The sequence below is a fragment of the Rhineura floridana genome, chromosome 4 (genome assembly GCF_030035675.1).
Source record: "Rhineura floridana isolate rRhiFlo1 chromosome 4, rRhiFlo1.hap2, whole genome shotgun sequence".
NCBI lineage: Eukaryota > Metazoa > Chordata > Lepidosauria > Squamata > Rhineuridae > Rhineura > Rhineura floridana.
In genome coordinates this window covers 46,041,669-46,062,713 of record NC_084483.1, presented here as the reverse complement: position 1 = coordinate 46,062,713, position 21,045 = coordinate 46,041,669, and the positions used below count along the sequence as shown (strand labels likewise).

The window sequence follows — 21,045 nt, the reverse complement described above, 5'->3', positions numbered from 1 at the left end:
CCTCATTGGGCCTAGCAGGGCTCTTGCACAGACCAGGGTAGTATCAGTTAGAGGCTGCAATCCAATACATGTCTTCTCAGAAGTAAGCTGCATTGGGTTCAATGGAACTTACTCCCAGGTTTATTGGATTGCAGCCTAAATCTAAGCTTGGTCTTTAGCCTAAGCTAGCTTGGTCCCTATGTCATAGGGTGTCAAACATAAGATTTGTGGGCCTTATTAGGCCACTCAGAGGGGCCAAGTGTTTCATTCCCAGTGCTATGAAGTCATTGATTCACGCTTTGTTTATGCCTAACTGGAGTAGAATTGATCATCTGGTGTTGAGTTCAGGTAGAACTAACATTTTCCAGTGAAAAATTATTGGCATTGTCTCAAACATCTGTTGGGTGGGAATTTCCTCTCAAACCCATTTGAGTTTGGCTAATTAACTGTTCCAATAATTGCTTCTATATCCCTGATAAGTGTTTATTTTAGCTGGAGTGTGTGTGTGTGTGTGTGTGTGTATGGTTGAATTAAATAAAATTCTCTTTGAGATATACATTTGGGGGGGATGTGGATGGCTGAACCAACAAAAATAGGTGTTTTTGTTCCACTTTAGGAATAAGAACCTTTTTTTGTAATGCATCAGAATTCATTTTCTCCCCCTGATACTGAATAAATACAATTTCACAGTAGGTAAATGCAATATTATCAATGAAGGAATTAACTAAATTTGATCAGATAACACCTTTCAAAGACTCATTGTCTTATTTCACAAAATCCACTGTGCATCATGGGCAACATTATATTACTCCTTGAGTGTGGAATTTTGGGGACTTTAGACTAGGAATAAAACATAAAATAATGTTTCTATAGCATTATAGTTCCCTGCAGATACATCTACATTTGGTTGCTGTGTTTTTCTTTTTTGCCTGTTGTAGATGTTATAAAAGGTGGGGAAAAGACTAGAGCATTGGAGCATTTAAATAAGAAATCATTGAGCATTCAGGATTTGTGTCCTGAGATAGCAATTACAATAAAAACCTATTTGAGTTTTATACAGGAGACATATTTACAACTCTGAAGCCTGAGTTACAAAATGCGGTTTCCCCCCCCCCCTCACCTTGTGGTCAAATAGACATGTAATTTCTTTGCATCACAGTACTGCTGCTGAATTCTATGACATTTCCCCATATGTATTGCTTTAAATGTCAATAAGAAAACCTATGGCTGAGCTAACATTTTAATAGCGATGAGGAAATGACAGCAGTTAATATTTCTATTAAATGAAGATGTAGTCTTTATTCTTTCCGGATGGAAGTGAGTATTTTCACCATCATGTTACAAAGGAACAGTAACAACAACAACAATAATAAAAGGCAAAACCGATATTCTGAAACATGGCTTTCTTAAAAAAATAAAAGATGCCATATCCTGCCCTGTGCTGTGTTCAGTTTTGCCATGGCATTCAGTGGGCATACATAAAAGTTTCTCATCCTTTTGACTAAGATAAGTATAGTATCATAAAGACATAAATTCTAGTCTTCAGGAGTATGGGTCTTTTGCATCTGCTTGTTATGTAGTCATGAGCAGAAGCAAGTTGTTCAACTCTGCACTGTTTTGCTGAAGATCCATTTCAGTCAGCCAAGAGTCTGATGTGGATTCCATGCATGCACAACATAGCATCTTTGAGCACACCCAGCTTGGAGTATGTAAGGCAAGGGCCTAACATGGGCTGGTCTAGGATCATACCTTACTGGCAGTAGGCAGACAGTGTGGTGGGGCAGAGGTGCTTACCAGACCTCCAAGCAGGTGAGTCACTGCTGTTTATCAGAAGGGAAAGGGGAGGAGGGGAGACAGCCGGGAGAGCACCATGATGCAAATGCAAAGGCAGGAGCACTGTATTGGCTCTGTTGGCACGTATGCACCATGCTAAACTTACTGCTGCCTCACCCCTCCGGTTCTGGGTAAGCAGCAGTGATTCACTTGCCAAGGTAAGTGCCTCCTCCCTACCTTGCCATCTGCTATTGCTTACTGAGTTCCAGTTTTGGAAAAAGGGCGGGGTAAAAATAAAGAGTAATAATAATAATAATAATAATAAATACTGGTCATGGTTGAATCCAGTGTTTTTATTGCATGCGGAGTAGTACAGGGTTCCCAAGCTCACACTAGAAATCCTTCTCACCTGCTCTGCACGTTTGGTGTGCCTTCTACTCTGAAAACAATCCTCTGGTGTGGCCAGTCAGTGGTGATTTTGTGGCGAACGGGTCTCTAATCCGGTAAGGTACAATCCTAGACCAGTGTGAACTACAGAAGCGGGAACAGTTTTGCAATCTCCTCATAGGTTACTATCTGGCCTTTTTGAACATGGCTTGTTTTCAGAGTGGGCAGGAATCCCACTGTGATGTGGTGGATCCCAGTCCCAATCCAAAAATATTTCCTCCTCAGTTACCACCTGGGCTTCCCCGCCGCTCCCGATTCTTGGTGGAGTGGATTTGGGGAACATTTCTGCAAGTGTGCAACTACTCTGAAGAGAGTAATTCATTTGAGAATCCTACTATACAGCTGCCCCCCCCCCATTCAGAGATGGGGGAAGTTTGGAGTGCCATCTTGCCTTTCCCAGGAAGCACAGTCCAGGCATACAGTCGTTACCTAGAAGGCAGTGATGCCTATGCTCTCCTCTCCAGACATGTACATGTTTCTGAGAGGTAAAGTGCTATCATTGTGGTAATCAAATCTGCAAAGATCTGCTATGCTTGGATCCACTAGCTGGAATGAAAGTATGACATTTTCCTTGGGTAACTCTACTACATACACTCCGTGTCATTCCTTCTCCCCAACGAGAGCTTGGAGCATTTTAAGGTGTAACACTATGCCATCTCTCCTCTTCTTTCAAACTGAAATCAAACCACAACCCCAGCCATAGAGTATGCAGGTCTGATACCAGAGCCAGCCTTCAAGCAAAATATTGTAGAAAGCACAATTCCTGTAACTCATTTTCCCTATGAGTCCGGCCATCACAGCGGGTATTAGCTCCACCTATCGTGCGAAGGCAAGAATGTCTTTGAAGTCAAGACTAGGGGCGTCAGGCCCCTCCCACTCTCCAGTTCATTCTTGCCTTCGTACGAACAAGATTGGATCTTAAGCGTAGCAAGTAGCTTTTAGCTAAGTTTCGCGTATTTGTTTGAAGTCCTTCCTTTCCCTGTTTGTGTTTAACTTTCCATTTAAGTTTGAGGGTTCCCTCAGAGACCGTGGCTGCGGTTCTCTACGTTTCTTGGCCAATTTTAAGCCTTTTATTTTTTGAGCCTTTATTTATCTCCTTACTTGTTTGAGGCTTGTTTGAGGGCTCCCTCAGAGACCGCGGCTGAGGTTCTCTTCGTTTCTGTCCGCTTTTTATTTAAGCTTATTTCCCTTACTTGTTTGAGGCTTGTTTGAGGGTCCCCTCAGAGACCGCGGCTGCGGTTCTCTTCGTTTTTGTCCGCTTTTGAGCTTTCCCCCTGGCTCTGTTGCATCCATCGGGAGCTCGCGGCTCTATTTTTTCCTTCTGCTGGGCTGTCTCAAGCAGCGCTCTGAGGAGCTTTTGGAGAGACCGCAGCTGCGGTTCTCTCCCAGGTGGGAGCTTGCGGCTGCGGCTTCCTGCCCTCTCTTTCTCCCTCTCTCTCCGTGACTTTAATTTTTGCCGCGGAGAGCCCTTTACTCGGCGGCGACAGCGGCTTCCCTCCTGCTGCCTTTCCCGACACAGGCGTCTCTCGGCAGTCTCCTTTTGGGGTTTTTTAGAGCCGCAAGTGCGACTATAGACCCCGCGCCTCCCCCTGCGAGACTGTGCTGGGCAGCCCTTCCCCCAGTTCATTACCAGTCGGCCGCCATTGCTTCTTCCCCCTCTGCCATTTTCGGATCATTTTTTCCCGCTCTTTTTTCTGGGCGCCATTTTTGTTGAATTCAAATTTCCCGCCTTTTTTGTTACCCCTTTATTAACCAACGGATACCTTCCCTGCAAGTTATCTGCATGTGTGTTGTATGTGTGTTGTAGACAGACTTACAGGGCTTCCTTACACACAAATTTACAGTGGCTGACTTGTACTAAATTTGAATTATATTCAGTACCATCAAGGCTGGAGCTTTAATATCAGTGGCTGACTTGTAATAAATTTGAATTATATTCAGTATTATCAAGGCTGGAGCTTTAATATCAGTGGCTGACTTGTACTAAATTTGAATTATATTCAGTATCATCAAGGCTGGAGCTTTAATATCAGTGGCTGCCTTGTACTAAATCTGAATTATATTCAGTATTATCAAGGCTGGAGCTTTAATATCAGTGGCTGACTTGTACTAAATCTGAATTATATTCAGTATTATCAAGGCTGGAGCTTTAATATCAGTGGCTGACTTGTACTAAATCTGAACTATATTCAGTATTATCAAGGCTGGAGCTGACTTGTACTAAATCTGAATTATATTCAGTATTATCAAGGCTGGAGCTTTAATATCAGTGGCTGACTTGTACTAAATTTGAAGTATATTCAGTATCATCAAGGCTGGAGCTTTAATATTAGTGGCTGACTTGTACTAAATCTGTATTATATTCAGTATTATCAAGGCTGGAGCTTTAATATCTGTGGCTGACTTGTACTAAATCTGAATTATATTCAGTATTATCAAGGCTGGAACTTTAATATCAGTGGCTGACTTGTACTAAATCTGAATTATATTCAGTATTATCAAGGCTGGAGCTTTAATATCAGTGGCTGACTTGTACTAAATTTGAATTATATTCAGTATCATCAAGGCTGGAGCTTTAATATCAGTGCCTGACTTGTAATAAATCTGAATTATATTCAGTACATCCTGCCCCCTCTGTGGCCGTGTACCACGCCTGAAATCCAGCCTACAGCACTAATCTGAACTATATTTTGTACATTCTGCCCCCTCTGTGGCCGTGTACCAAGCCTAATATACAGCCTATATTACACAGCCTATATTGTTTTAACGCTGATACCACAGTGCATCCTGCCCCCTCTGTGGCCGTGCACTTAGCCATCTGCCAGTGTATCCTACCCCCTCTGTGGTCGTACACTGTGCCAGTTCGGGTCTTTACATCCTGCCCCCTCTGTGGCCGTGTACTGCACCCAAGTTAATATAAGATGGCAGAACAGCCAGGCATGTCGCAAGCAGCCAATATGATGCCAGATCAGCCAGGCATGTCACAAACAGCCCAGCCGCAACACTCTAAGGCGACTAAGCCTAAGCATGTTAAAGCAATGGCTAAGACAAAACATCTTTCAAGCCATAGCAAACCAGATCAGCCAGGCATGTCACAAACAGCCCAGCCGCAACACTCTAAGGCGACTAAGCCTAAGCATGTTAAAGCAATGGCTAAGACAAAACATCTTTCAAGCCATAGCAAACCAAAGCGGCCACGCTATGCCTCTGTGCCAACCCCCACCACTACCACAGCAACTCAGGCACACATAAGCGATATACTTCATTCCCCTGCTGCTTCCTCTGACGAGGAAGATTTTGCTGGCTTCCACACTCAGCCTTCGCCTAACCAGCCTCCCTCCGTTTTACCGTCCCAAACATCTGCTCCAATAGCCACTCACGCACAAACATCTACCACAACTGGGCTGCTGCCGTCCCCTGATTTCCTCTTCCAACTTCAAGCCATGCTGGCATTTTTCACCCAAATGCAGTCACCACCACAAATTCCTGCCATACCCCAACTCAACATGGACCAACGTGCGTGTCATGAAGCTCATCCTTCCTGTTCACCTAACCCCTTTGATGTAGCCAGAGGCAGAGTTTTTGACGAAGCCTCGTATGCGGAGGAGTCATCCTTCACTGACCACGTTGAAGGAGATGACTGGAGCGAATATTCAGATCATGAGGAGGATACATCGTATCGCTTGTTTAATGCTTCAGACTATCAGCCCCTGGCACGCAGGGTAGTTAGTACCCTTGGTCTCCAGACTGCGCCGTCAACTTTCTCCACCCCAGCCATCAAAGGGGCCAAGGTTCTCAAATCCCCTGCACCTACTGAACATTACCTTCCGGTGCCGGACCCGATTGCCAAATTGGCCTCTGAAGAATGGGCTCACCCATTCCATTCTCGCCGCTTCAAGAACCTGGCTGACAGGTTTTACGCCCTATCTCCGGACTTTGCCACCAAGTTAGACGTCCCTGGCATAGATGAACCAATCGCTCACCTCGTTTCACGTTCTCTCTTGCCCAGGGAAGGGGAATCCCAACTAAAGGACACTACTGAGCGACGAATAGACTTCGCCCTCCGCAAAAATCACGAGGCCACTGCCCTCTCCATGCGTGCCTCCACTTCAGCCTCCATTTTCTCCAGAGCAGCTATGATGTGGCTAGATGATCTTCTAGAGGACACTAGCCCTGATCCTGTCGCCCTCAGAAGGTCACTGGTAAAGTTGCGTAAGACAGCAGCTTTTGTGGCCGATGCCACCTTGGATACCACTCAATTGGGGGCACGAGCCATGACGGCTCAGATAGTCGCTCGACGAACCCTCTGGCTTCGCCATGGCAAGCTGATTCAGCGGCCAGAATGAATCTGTCCAGGGCGGCCAGAATGAATCTGTCCAGGGCTCCTTACTCCGGATCGTTACTCTTCGGCGAGGAAGCTCTAAAGGCAGTGCTGGTTGATCCCAAAGATGCCCACAAACCGGTTCTGGCCACTGTCCAGAACATCGACAACAGGCCTTTCAGGCGATCTCCTTCCTTCCGTACTAACCAGCCCTTTTGAGGAACGCAGCCAGGAGGACGAGGCCGTAACTTCAGATCCTATGACCCCAATTCATTCAGGGGCTCCTGGAACCGACGCTTCCAGGGCAGAGACCTACGGCTGGCTTGTCAACTTCGACAAAAGCCATCTCCAACCAACTCAATGCCTACTACATCTAGGGGCAATGTTGGACACCCTGCAGGCAATGGTATTCCTGGCTCCAGATCGCATCACTGCCATCACAAGCATCGCAAGGTCCCTGATGCAACAAACATCAGCAGATGTCATGCTTCTAGCCAGGGCGCTCGGAATGTTCATTTCTACAATCCATATTGTGCCATGGGCTCGAGCCCACACTCGGCATCTTCAATGGATTCTACTGCCCTTTCAACAGGACATTGCCAGCTCCAACCATCGCAAAGTTCACTTGACCCCCGCGCTGCGCCTATCATTCCGCTGGTGGACGAGGTCCCAACACCTCTCCAAGGGCACGCCGTTCAGGCCGTTCTAGGGGCAATGTTGCAGTTCAGAGAACCACACAGAACTGTTGTAACCACAGATGCCAGTCTGCATTGAGTACTGCAACTCCCAGTACGTTCAGGGGGTTTGGTCCACCACAGAGCAGACTCAAAATATCAACTGGCTGGAGCTAAAGGCTGTACATTTAGCTCTCCTTCATTTTCAGTCTCTGTTCCCTTTGGACCATGTCCTCATTCGAACGGACAACACCTGTGTAAAATCACATTTGAACAGACAGGGGCACCAGGTCTCGTCCTCTGCAGGACCTAGCCTCCCTCATCTTTGTCTGGGCAGAACATCATCTACAATCCCTGAAAGGAGAACATCTCAGAGGGATTTGGAATGTGACAGCAGACTGGCTCAGCAGACAACAGGTTTTTCTGGGGGAATGGAAACTTCACCCAGCCATTTTCCATCGTCTTCAGAGTCGGTTTGGCGAATGCTCAATCGACCTGTTTGCTTCCAGTCGCAATTGCCAACTTCCCAGGTACTTTGCCCGATACCTGGATTCAACAGCGGAAGCAATAGATGCTCTGACAATACCGTGGCCAGACGGTCTCTTATACGTCTTTCCTCCAATACCATTGTTAACCAAAACCTTGAGGAAAGCGCGAACCGAGAGGGCACAGCTGGTTCTGATAGCACCATTTTGGCCACGCCGACCGTGGTTCTCAGATCTTCTGGCAATGCCAATGATGGAGCCTTGGACACTTCCAGTCAGGCCAGACCTCCTATCCCAAGGTCCAGTATGGCACCAGGACCCTACTTGACTCAATCTAACAGCGTGGCCTTTGAACGGGGACACTTGAGGTTAGCTGGCCTGTCTGACGCTGTGATTGATATTATTTTGGCCTCGAGAAGACCATCTACCATTCGTATTTATCAACATACTTGGGTGGCTTTCTCCAAGTGGTGCCAGTTCCACCACCACGATCCCTCCCAGGCCACCATGCAACAGGTGCTGCAATATCTCCATAGCGGCTTCATGATGGGACTTAGACCCAACACTCTACGCCGACATGCGTCCACTCTGTCGTCCATTCTCTCAGTGTCCTCTACTGGAGCTCCTATTTCCTCACATCCGTTCATCAAACTTTTTTGAGGGGAGTCGCCCTACGCTCTCCGGCTGTTGTCCATCGGTTTCCCTCATGGAGTTTGCCGAAAGTTCTGCAGGTCTTGCAACGCCCTCCGTTTGAACCCATCAGGACTGTGCCCCTCCGTATACTGTCCTTCAAGGTCTTGTTCCTGATCGCAATCACATCTGCCAGACGTGTTTCGGAGTTGGGCGCATTGTCTTCTGCTCAACACCTCTGCGTCTTCCATAAGGACTCGGTTGTGCTGAAGACTGATCCTTCCTTCCGTCCCAAGGTTGATTCGGTTTTTCATTGCAACCAGGACGTTGTTTTGCCTTCCTTTTGCCCGAATCCTACCCATCCTCTCGAGAAGGCTTGGCATTCGTTAGATGTCCGGAGGGCTCTCAAGACCTACCTGTCTAGGACCCAAGAGATTCGACAAACGGAGTCTCTGTTTGTATCCTTTCATCCAAGGTCTATGGGACATAAAGTATCCAATTCTACCTTATCCCGTTGGTTAAGGGCATGTATTACTTTAGCATATGAGTCTCTGAAGCTGTCAGTTCCAGCTAGTATAACGGCTCATTCTACCAGGTCAGCTGCCACTTTGGCTGCTTTTGCCACTAATGCTCCTGTTGCCGATATTTGTAGGGCTGCAGTCTGGTCTACCCCACACTCGTTTATAAGGCATTATAAAATTGATCGCTATGCCTCTGCTGACGCTTCTTTTGGCAGACAAGTGTTGCAACAGGTTCTTAATCAGGACTAGCATGTGGTCCCACCCTGTATGGGCTGCTCTGGTACATCCCGCTGTGATGGCCGGACTCATAGGGAAAATGGACCATTGGTCTCACCTGAAGGGTGATTTTCCTATGAGTACGGACATCACGGCCCTCCCATTTGTAGGATGACTATATATTTTCTAATGTGTTATATATTACTGTTACGCTATTATATTTAAATTTAAGAGTGAAGTCAAGACTTCTAGTTCTGTTATACCGCTATGTTGGAATCATGTTACTATGCATGGTACTATTGTGTTATTTTCCTGCTGCCAGGCCTGTTGGCCTTGTTCTTGTATTTTTAGATATTTCTCCTTAGACTCGCTGCGAATGAACTGGAGAGTGGGAGGGGCCTGACGCCCCTAGTCTTGACTTCAAAGACATTCTTGCCTTCGCACGATAGGTGGAGCTAATACCCACTGTGATGTCCGTACTCATAGGAAAATCACCCTTCAGGTGAGACCAATGGTCCATTTTGTACCTTTCCAGATTTCTTCTGCTAACTTCCAGCTAAATAAACTGATGCCACAGAACATTCAGCTTCCTTGCATTTCAGAATGTCTATTCATCACCGGTGATCTTATTCTACTTGTGGAGATTTATTATTGTTATTATTATCCCAACAACTAGAGCTTCCAGAATGAAATCACTATGTCAGCAGATTTCTGTGCGCCAAAACTTTTCTAGAATATTGTCTCACTAACACTTTATTTCTTTTATTATATTTTCCAGTTGTGTTTGGACAATTTGCCTATTTTCAAACAGCTCTAAATGATGTAGTGGAATTATTTGATGGAGAACATCCACAGGCTAGACTTCTCAGTTCACTTTCTGGATCTCACTCAGGTACCTAACATTCAAAAATGTAATGTAAATTACTGCCTTCAAGTCGATTCCGACTTATGGCAATCCTATGAACAGGGTTTTCATGGTAAGCGGTATTCAGAGGGGGTTTACCATTACTTCCCTCAGAGGCTGAGAGGCAGTGACTGGCCCAAGGTCACCCAGTGAGCTTTGTGGCTGTGTGGGGATTCGAACCCTGGTCTCCCAGGTCATAGTCCAACACCTTAACCACTACACCACACTGGCTCTCAATATTCAAAAGAAATTAAAATGAATTTGTCTAGATGTAGAAAGCTTAGCTTTACTAGCTTTATAGTCTTGACTCTGCAAAATAGAACTATGCCATTGCATGCATATGTACTGAGCATCTTGCTGGACCTAGATATTCTCCAGATTTGATTTTTGTGGTGAAAGCAGAGATTTCAAAGGGGTATAAATATATATTTCCTGAAAAACATGTTGTGCAAATATTCACATTTTTATTCATGTTTAGTGCCACTCTTTTTCCTAGCCATTGTAACCATTCCCCTCTACTTATTTCTTCTTTTATTATTTCTTGAAAAAAGCGGATAAGAGAAAAATCAACTCATTTGAAATGTGGTGTTGGAGGAGAGCTTTGCGCATACCATTGACTGCGAAAAAGATAAATAATTGGGTGTTACAACAAATTAAACCAGTACTATCACTAGAAGCTAAAATGATGAAATGGAGGTTATCATACTTTGGACGCATCATGAGAAGACTTGATTCACTAGAAAAGACAATAATGCTGGGAAAAACAGAAGGGAGTAGAAAAAGAGGCAGGCCAAACAAGAGATGGATTGATTCCATAAAGTAAGCCACAGACCTGAACTTACAAGATCTGAACAGGGTGGTTCATGACAGATGCTCTTGGAGGTTGCCGATTCATAGGGTCGCCATAAGTCGTAATCGACTTGAAGGCACATAACAACAACAAAGTCAATGTGAGGTTATATAATGAAGTTAGTGGCATCATAACTATATAAATTGGATTTGACTATGATGTCATCAGTTGAGAGTGAGGACATTGCTTCTTGGAATAGTTACATTCCACCCAATCTGGAATCACAATATGTCGCTAATTAGGTTTGTCTGTGTGATCATTCTCTCTGTTTCTGACGTTCAGAGGAGGGTGCCAGAATTTATGTTCCCAGAACAGAACCATTCACATGCAAGAGATGTATGAACATGTTTGGGGGAACCCCAGGATTTTTCAGTATTAAAAAAAATCTGTAAGGAAAAAAAAGACTTTTTGCTAAGTATGCTCAATAGCTATAGAATGCTGACTGGGTGTTGCCAGGAGGGGATAAAAAACTGAGTGAGAGAGGAATGGCATGGAGTATTGTGGAGAAGAGCATAGCTGACCGACTGGAACACTGAATAGGAGCATTCCATTTGAGAAGAAAGAAGCAGTGTAAAATAAAATGTGAATGTTTTTGCATGCGGTGCTTAAAAATAATCAAAGATAAGGTGTTTTTGAATATTCTGCAGATATTTTATATATATATATATGTTCATGATTTCTCTCTTTTTATTTTAACTTATAGGAGAGACTTTGCCTTTAGCCACATCTAATCAGATTCTATTGAGGTTTAGTGCCAAGAGTGGAGCATCTGCCAGGGGCTTCCATTTTGTCTATCAAGGTACTTTTCCTGTCTTTTTACTTTCCTGTATTTTGTGGAGTATTCATGGGCTCATTGGCACCACACATTATAATTGTATCAATTAGGGTTGGAAACTGTAGCAGGTTTTATAGAGCTTTTCTAATTGCTTCATTGTATTATTTTGAAATGTTTGCTAATTTTCTTTTCCCTCAAAAGTTATGTTTGTGTGTGTGTGTGTGTTCATGATTGAAGAGATAAGGCTGAGTTAGATTAGATGAGGCATCTAACTGTATATGGTACCATGCAACCGTATATTAACCCATTCATGGAACTCCTTATGTGCAGCATTCATATGCTAGTGATTTACAGAACAATCCAAACCCCATTTGGGCTTGTGGGGACTGGGATGAGATATCCATCTATCTAGCTCTGCTTTATTGGCCTCCTGCTACCTGCTGCCTCCAGACTGATACCAGTGTCACTGTCAGGCCAGGTGCCAGTGGGCTGCCAGGTAGGGCATTGGCTGAGGGCCCTGCAGTCCAAAAGGGTTTGTGAGGGATCCCTCCTCAGGCTGGGAAGAAAGAGCTCCTGCTCCATGATCTGTGCCGGTGCTGGGTCTTGGGGCTGGCAGAATGGGAGCTCCACCCTCCCAGGAAACACCCCACCATGCAGACGGTGTGGGTTTAGATAGCCCTGTCTGCCCCACCTACTTCCTAGGTTGCCTTGACAGTGCACTAGCATGCTGCATGCACATGCCTGGTGTCACCCAAGATGCAGACACAGCTACATGAGAGGTAGGTGGGGCATGCAGTCCTATTTAAGCCTGAGCTGCCTGCATTAGGAGAGCTGTTAGGGAGCATGATGATGGGGCCCCTGGGCAGCCTGGTGCCCAATGGCCCAGTCATGCCTGGTGTTGGCCCTGGACATTCTGCTGGCATAGAGCTTCCCCTTCCACTTGCCAAACAGGTGGACTGTGGGAGTGCCACTGCTGGGATCACCAAATCCACCAAATTGGGGCTTCTGGGGTAGGTAAGAGGTGGGGTGAAATCACTCAAGATGAATTGGCTCTTGAGTTGGCCCTACTGCCATCACATGATGGCATTGGCCCTGATCTGCACCACCCCACCTTCCACCCTGACCACTGTGTAGAAAAGTGTGGCAGATGTGGCCATGCCCCTACCACTCTGTAGTATTGAAAGGGACATATTAAATGGAGAGGCTGCCAACAGATTTTGGAAGATATTTCCTCTCTAAAATTAAATATGTTCTTAGTGGGATAATTAATCCCAAGATTTTGTTTGTTTTGTTTTGTACTAATCAAAATATGCCCAAACAGCCACATGAGGTTTGGTACACTTACATTTATTTAAATAAATAGGTTTATGTGTGTACCTTGTTAAAGGAAGGACAAATTAGTGCATTTCCTAGTTTCATACCACAATCATTTCCTACTTTCATATCACTATCACAATTATTCACACTTAAGAGACAAAATTCTGGTCCACACATCAGTCCAATAGGTACAGATGAGACCAGTTCATATCAGAATTTGAAAAGATCTAATTTCTTAAGCATCCACGCACCTAGCTCTTTGCTGGGTTGTGACCAGTGTCTGTTGCTGACATTCGTCAGGCAGAACAGAAAAAAAAAGATGTTCTGTCTTTTAGTAGGTAGAGGTAACTGTTAAATATGCATCTATTCCTCAATTATCCACCAGTTATTCACAACTTATATAAATATATAATACTTTAATCTGATTTTGGAATTGACTAGAAAGTCCATCCACAGTTGTAGAATACTGTGTATCATTTGAATCCTTGACATTGTTATTAATATGTCAATAAAATATACATGTTGTCTTCAACACTCCTCTTGCTCATGATAAATTTTCAAACTGGTCAACACCTGCTACCTATTGCACTATGGATGTGTCAAAAACTCAATTTGACAGTTAGGCTGTCCATCCCTTTAGACTTCCTGATCCAAAGGGCTAGCAAGCTGTTCAAATACAGATGATCCAATCTCAAGTCCCTGCCTGATGTCAGTATCACTGGAGGTTTGCAGCTCTCAAGTGAGTGTTATGTGGACAATAGGAATGGACAGATCAGCTTAAGTCTATCACTTTTCATTTTTGAATGAAAATGAAATTCAATCATAACTCTGTTCCATCCCATTTTGTGTGGATTTTGGGGGAAATGCACGAAAATTTTGTACTACTTGTATGCATTATTATGCATTTTGTTTCAAATATTTTTTTCAATGCTTTTCAGTATGCTTTTGCACAAAATGTACATCTTATATGAATTTTAACCTTAAAATGTTTTTGTGCACATTTTTGGACACTGAAACTAAATCAAGAAAAGTGTGTAATCTGATAAGAAGCTGTGTTCCAATCTGCAAGGAATTTTGGGACCATCAAACTGAGGCTGTCTGCTGAAAAAAGCAGACCATGCAAATTTGTCCTCCACCCTTAGCTGGCAGCAGTGTTAACTATTATTAGGGCTAAAGCTAAGGCTTCCACTTATCCAAGATTTGAAACCTGTTTGTTTTTACCACATTAAACATTGCATTACATATGCAATTCTTCTTATACTTCATTGATTTTACTTAGCAATCTCTATAATGTTGTTCCCTATGTAAAGTGATAATTTGACTTCATTTTTCTTTGCTTCCTCTTAAAACTTTAATTGCTGTGTCTAGTCATCAGTAAAATACATCAAAAGTAAAAAAAGGTCCACTTTACAGCACAATCCTATGCATGTCTTCTCAAAGGTAAGTTCCACTGAATTCAAGGATGGAATCCAATTGCTGCCCTTGTTGTCGTGGAACAGCTTCTGAGGTAGTGGATGCCTCCATTGGTGGGAGACAATATTTCCCCAGTGGCTCCTGGAGGCCATTCAGATTCTCGGGATGGCGCCTACCCCCGGCGTGACAGGCAGGGTCCTATCTTCTAATTACCTTACCCAGGGGAAGGAGCCATACCGTCCTCCAAACCGGCCCTGCCTTTTGTGGTGGATGGTCAGGGTCTGGCTGAGCTCCTTAAGAGCCAGCCTGTCTTCTTTTGCTAGATTCCTCACCTCTCTTTCCTCTTCTTTGTCTTGGTTAATCCTCTTATCTTTTCTCATAGACTTTTCCTCTTCCTCCCCCTTCCCTCACCAAACTCTTTAGATAAGGATGGAGAGTGTGAGAACAATTAGAGGGCCTAGGAGCCTGCCATGAGGAAGTTAGCCAGTGACGTGGCTCACACCTTCTCGCCTAAAAGAAGAGGCATGGAGGTGGCAGCGGCAGCTGGTCTTTGGTGATTCACGGCCTCTCCTTAAATCAAAGGGAGATGTGACTGTGCGTAGGAGGATAGCGGTGAGAGGACGTGTGCTCTGGCTTTGCCGCACAGAGTCAGGAAAGGCGGGAAAGCAGAAAGGCAGGAAAAGCTGCGCTACACCTGTATGCCAGTTCAGGCCTCTCCTAGCCCCACCATAGGATCAGAGGGCTTGGTAAAGTTCACCCGTGATGGCTAGCAGCCCCCTGGAAGGGTGTGAACATGCGCAAACTAGCGAGATGGAGGAAGAGCAGTCACCATCTCTCCCACCATTCGGAGCAGGCCTTGAGAGCACGGGAGCACCGGAGGGAGGGGCTAAGTAGCACTTTGCCCCCCTCCATTCCAGGGCAGGAAGATTTCCCTTAGTTTCTCACTTGGGTCAGAGGGGTCATGACAAAAGAGGTTAGGCGGACTGGGAGTGCTCGGTCAGGAACCAGCTCCAGGCCCTGCACTTCCCAGTTGCCCACTCCTCAAAAGGGGCACAAAAAGAGGAGGCGGACAAAGTCACCCTCCCCCACACCTTCTTCCTCATCTCTCTCCTCCATATCCATTTCAACTGCCTCTTCTTCCTCACCAGTTTATAGGAGGAACCAGGAGGGGAGGCATAGGCATAAGAGGGCCCATTCTTCCCATAGTCAGAAGGGGAGACTTGGGGCCAAAAGGAGATTTAGTAATAAGGCCGCCACTGCCTTGGGGCTTATACCAGGTTTGGTGCACTCCTCATACTCATCAGACAGGGAGGAAGGGGAACTATCTGAGGAGCAATTGGAAACCCCTCCCCCAAGGGGGAGACTCTTCCCAGCAGAGGTTTTTCCTGCAATTCTTGCCAAAACTAGGCGGATCCTGAAATTACCCAAAGAGCAACCTAAGGAAGCTGATCCAGCTGCTTCTACTTCCTCCAAGGGATCTAAATCAGCCTTCCCAGAAGGCTACCCCAGAATAGCTACTCTCTCTTTCCCGGTCTCTTTCCAGGAGCTGTGGTCAGCAGAGTGGGCAACTCCAGGTAAGCATAAACAACTGCACAAGCTGGTTAGCAAGCATTACTCCTTTGCCCCCGTGGTGATGGAACAGCTTAGAACACCAGCAGTGGACCAGCCAGTGGTTGCTCTCTTCTTCTGTGGTTCTTCCAACAGAGGGGGAAGGGGGCCCTAAGGAGGCTTGTGATAAGAGGGTCAAGGTGGCACTGTGCAATGACTTTGAGGTGCAAGGAGCCGCTTCCAGTGCCTCAGTGGCTGTGTCACTATTCGCCAGAGCAAACATGATGTGGGCGGACGAGCTGGCCAGCAGAGAGGACGTTCCCAAGAGCATCAAAGATGGTCTGAAGAAGATTTCTCTGGCAGCAGCCTTCCAAGCAAATGCTACACGGGATGCTATAATGTTTAATGCCAGGGCAATGGCCTCCAGCACAGTGGCGAGATATAACCTGTGGCTTTGTCATTGGGATGTGGACCAGGATCCCAGGGGCGTCTGGCCAACACTCCCTTTGGGAGAGGCAAGCTTTTTGGGGAACCACTGGAAAAGGTCCTTGTTGAAACTAGGGATAAGCAGAAGGCACTGCCAGGGGCAAACAATGATGAACGTAAGTCTAAACAAATTCAGTCCTTTCGGAGCTCAAAGCCTTTCCATCGCCAAAGCACGTCATCAGGATACAAGGCCCGGTGGGTGAGACAAGATAGATACACAAGTTCCAACCAGTCAAAATCCCATCCACCTCCTCATCCCTCCCAATCTAAGTTCCAGAAGGGAGTGAAGAAGGGACAGCCATCCAGATGCTGCTGGCACCCCAGGGAGCCATAGGGGGATGCCTGCTCAACTTCAAGACAGTCTGGACCGCGACAATGTCCGATCGCTGGGTCCTGGCAACAGTTTCCTCAGGGTACTCCTTGGAATTTTCAAGGCGCCCTACAGAGAAATTCATCAGGACCCTGAAGTCAACCAAGTCGGGCAAACAGGCCCATACAACATCTACTGGACATCAGCGCAGTGGAACCAGTACCAGCTCGGGAAAGGAACAGGGGAGTCTACTCAATTTTCTTTCTTGTCTTCAAAAAGAATGGACAGACAAGGGCTATTTTAGACCTCAAATGGCTCAACCAGAGAATGGCCTACAAGAAATTCAAAATGGAAACCTTGAAATCCATCTCAGACACCATCAACCAAGGTGATTGGATGGCCTCCATAGACCTGTCAGAGGCATACCTCCATATTCCAGTACAACAGGAGCACAGAAAATTTCTTTGTTTCTGTTATGCCAACAAACATTACCAATACAGGACTCTTCCATTCGGGCTGACTTTCACCCCCAGGGTTTTTTACCAAGGTCCTAGTGGCACTGATGGCTCATCTGAGGACCCTGGGGGTGTGGGTTCACCTGTATCTCGACAATATTCTTGTCCGGGCCCCATTGAGGGACCAGTGCAGGAGGGACGTTCAGACCACTCTGTCCTGCCTTACCATCCATGGCTTTGTGGTGAACTTCGAAAAGAGCACCCTGGAGCCCATGCAGAACATTACCCATCTGGGGGTGCAAACAGACTCAGTCCAATACTACATGAGGCTCACTCAAGAGCGGGTGGGCAAGATCCAGGAGCTCACATTAAAGGTGACCTCGTCCAGGGTGGTAGAGCTGATGGAACTGGCAAAACTCCAGGGGATGCTGGTATCCTGCCAGGAGCTAGTGACCTTGGCCCCTTTTTCATTCTTGACCCCTGCTGCAAGCACTCATACCCTTCGAGGACCAAATTGCTCAATCCCACAGGATGCAGGTTCCAATCAGCTCATCTGTGCACCAAGAACTGAGGTGGTGGCAGTCCCCTCAGAGGCTACTGGGGAGTGAGCCTGGAGACACTGGTAAGGAAGGTACTCACAACCGATGCCAGCTTTTATGGCTGGGGGGCACACCTGGAGTCACACATGGCACAGGGTGTGTGGAAGGCCAGGAAACTGGACCAGAGCATCAACAGGCTGGAGCTCCCAGCAGTGAGAGTGGCGCTACTGAAGTTTGCTCTACATGTCCTGGTGTGGACCGACAACGTGGCAATGAAGGCATACATCAACCATCAAAGAGGAACAAAGTCGAGGGCCCTGGTGAAGGAAAATTGCCTTCTGTTCCAATGGGCAGAGTCTCACCTCGGGTCACTGAAGGCGGAACATGTAGCTGGAATACAAAATGTGACAGCAGACTGGCTGAGCAGGACATTGCTCCTGGAGGTAGAGTGGCAACTTCACCCCCAAGTATTCTGCCAGATCATCAGATGTTTCAGGGTCCCACAAGTGAATCTTTTTGCAACATACCAGAACTCCCAACTCGCAAAGTTCTTCTCACGTTTTCAACATCCGGAGGCACAGGGATGGGATGCTCTGGCAACAGTTTGGCCGAGGGAGTTACTTTACGCTTTTGCTCCCTTTCCTCTACTGTTACAGACTATAAGACGCATCCAACAGTTGCAGGCCGAGGTGATCTTAGTAGCACCATATTGGCCAAGGAGACCCTGGTTTCCAAAGCTTCTCCACCTGTCTGTTCGGGAACCATGGCGTCTTCCTATCAGACCATACCTGCTGAGGCAGAGACCAGTTCTTCATCCACGTCCAGAGCTCTTTCACTTGACTGTGTGGAGGCTGAGTGGAGTTGGCTAGTGGAGTTGGGGCTTTCAGGGGTGGTTCTAGATACTCTTCTGGCCTCTAGGAAGGCTTCCACATATGAAACTTATGGCTTCACATGGAAAAAGTTCATGGAGTGGTGTAGAGCCAATGCGAGGAACCCAGCCTCTAGGAAAGTGATGGACGTACTAGGTTTCTTACAGGCGGGGTTGGACAAAGGGCTCAGATCCAATACTTTGAAATGGCAAGCGGCTGCCATTAGCAGTATATTGGGTTGCAAGGGGGATCCTCCTTTATCCACACATCCCTTGTGTCAATGTTTTCTCAGAGGTGTGGGGTAGAGGAATCCTCCAGTGATTCATAGGTTTCCTACATGGAACCTGAACTGGGTACTCTTTGCCTTGATGGGGCATCCTTTTGAGCCACTGGCTACATGTGAGGAGAAGTTCTTGACACTCAAGACAGTTTTTCTAGTGGCTATCACATCAGCGTGCAGGGTCTCAGAACTGGGAGCCCTGTTGTCTGATCCACAGCTATGTATTTTTCATCAGGACAAGGATGTCCTGAGGCCAAATCCATCCCCTAAGGTTAACTCTGTTTTTCATAGGGCACAGGAGGTGATTCTCCCATTATTCTGTCCTAATCCCACTTCTTCCAAGGAAAGGGCCTGGCATTCCCTGGATGTGCGCAGAGCCCTCCATTTTTACTTAGATAGGACTTTTGCTTTCAGGAAAACAGAGGCTCTGTTCGTTTCCTTTGGCGGGGTTACCAGGGGAAGGAAAGTTTCACCTTCTTCCATCTCCAGGTGGCTCAAGGAGGCAATTGTTCAGGCCTACCAGACTCTGGGGAAATCACCACCGGGGGGACTCACAGCCCATTCATTGAAGGGGGCTTCCACTTCTGCTGCCTTTAAGAGGAGTTTCCTAATAGAGGACATATGTAGAGCAGCCACATGGGCCTCATTGCATACATTCTCCAAACACTATAAAATCGATTCCTGGGCTTTGGCAGACGCAGCCTTCAAGAGGAGGGTGTTGCAAAGGGTAGTTCGTACATGACTTGTTGGCACCCTGAATCTCGCCCAGGAGGTTATTGGGCTCTGGTACATCCTGAGAATCTGAATGCCCTCCAGGAACCACTGGGGAATAAATGGAAATTCTTACTGTGAATTTCTCTTCCCAGGGGTTACTGGAGGGCATTCCCCCATCTCTTCATTCCGGTGCCATTAGTCTACTCACACTAGTTCATAGTGGCTTCTGCCAGTGCCCCACATGTGGGGGAGGTAGTTAGGACCTCCCTGGGGATTTCATGGCATTATCTAATCTATCTTTTTACTAACGTTCTGTCATTTTTCTGTGCCTAGTTCCATGGTGTGTTTTTTTCTTTTAATGAGTTTGGACACACAGAGTTTTTCCACTGAGGGTCAAGGGGCCGTCTTTACTCTTCCAGTCGGTCTGGAGGATGGGATGGCTGCTCCCCCTGGGTGAGGTAATTAGAAGATAGGACCCTGCCTGTCGCACCAGGGGAAGGCGCCATCCCGAGAATCTGAATGCCCTCCAGGAACCCCTGGGAAGATAAATTCATGGTAAGAATTTCCATTTATTCCCTTCTCTTGCAGCCTGCTGTGCCATCTTCCACACTGTTCTAGAGTGTCCACTCTCTAAAGCCAATTTTTAGGGACAGTGGAGGCTTCAGGGACAGGAGAGATTGACAAAAATCTTCTCCCTCTTCCATTAGAGAAGTAATTTACTAGTCAAAAGTCCTCCCATGATTGTAAGACCAATTGAATTCCATCCAATGAGACTTCCTTCCAGGTAAATATGTATAGGATTGCAGCATTTGTGATTTCAAAAACTGTGGACAGCATTCAGTGTTTTTACTCTGTGAATGGAAGGAACATTCATAAGACTTGTGCTCTTGAGCAGGGGTCCTTCTATAAGTGCAGCACATTGGATGTTGCCCTGTGTATGTTTTCAACTTCTCCATACAAAAATACATTTCAGAGTAGAGGAGAAAAAACATTTCTTTATCATGTAACAAATTGTTCAATGAGTGTTTTATTGTTTGCTAGTTTTGGGAGGGAAGGGTGGTATTTGTGTTTATTCATCACTAGTGTTAGGATATCAGTTTACTTTGTCTAGTGGCTTTTCAGAAAAACGTATGCTATTTTCAGCATCTCAAAATGAATGAAGTAAATAAACCTGCTTTATTTATCTCTGGAGAACCTTGCAACTTTTCAAGTTTCCATTTTTGGAAGATGAATGTGTTAGGAGCCCTACCTGTTAAAGCTTTAGGTAGGGCCATGCAGTTTGTGACATTTAATTAAATTTAATAAATATGCTACCACAATTTGGGGATTTTCAATCTTCTTGTGAAATATAGGGGCAGATTTTCCAGGAGAGAGCCTTTGAGAGCTACATCCAACTATCCTGAATGACACTCTAATCTGGCCTGCAAAGTCAATCATTTTATTTATCACACGGTATTCCAGATTGACCCTACTACATGTTCACTTTTCCACTAGGCTGATTTCTGTTTTGTTTCATAGCCCTAAAAGATGAAGAATAAT

At 45.9% G+C, this 21,045-nt stretch overlaps 1 protein-coding gene across 1 annotated transcript in view; it reads left to right on the top strand.

Moving 5' to 3' along the window:
• CSMD1 (CUB and Sushi multiple domains 1) overlaps positions 1 to 21,045 on the top strand; it is a 1,745,606-nt gene that overhangs the window by 1,462,097 nt on the left and 262,464 nt on the right. The window contains exons 32-33 of the mRNA XM_061622907.1: positions 9,825 to 9,938; positions 11,504 to 11,599. Coding sequence (XP_061478891.1) covers positions 9,825 to 9,938; positions 11,504 to 11,599 — 210 coding nt within the window. The remainder of the gene's footprint in view (positions 1 to 9,824; positions 9,939 to 11,503; positions 11,600 to 21,045) is intronic.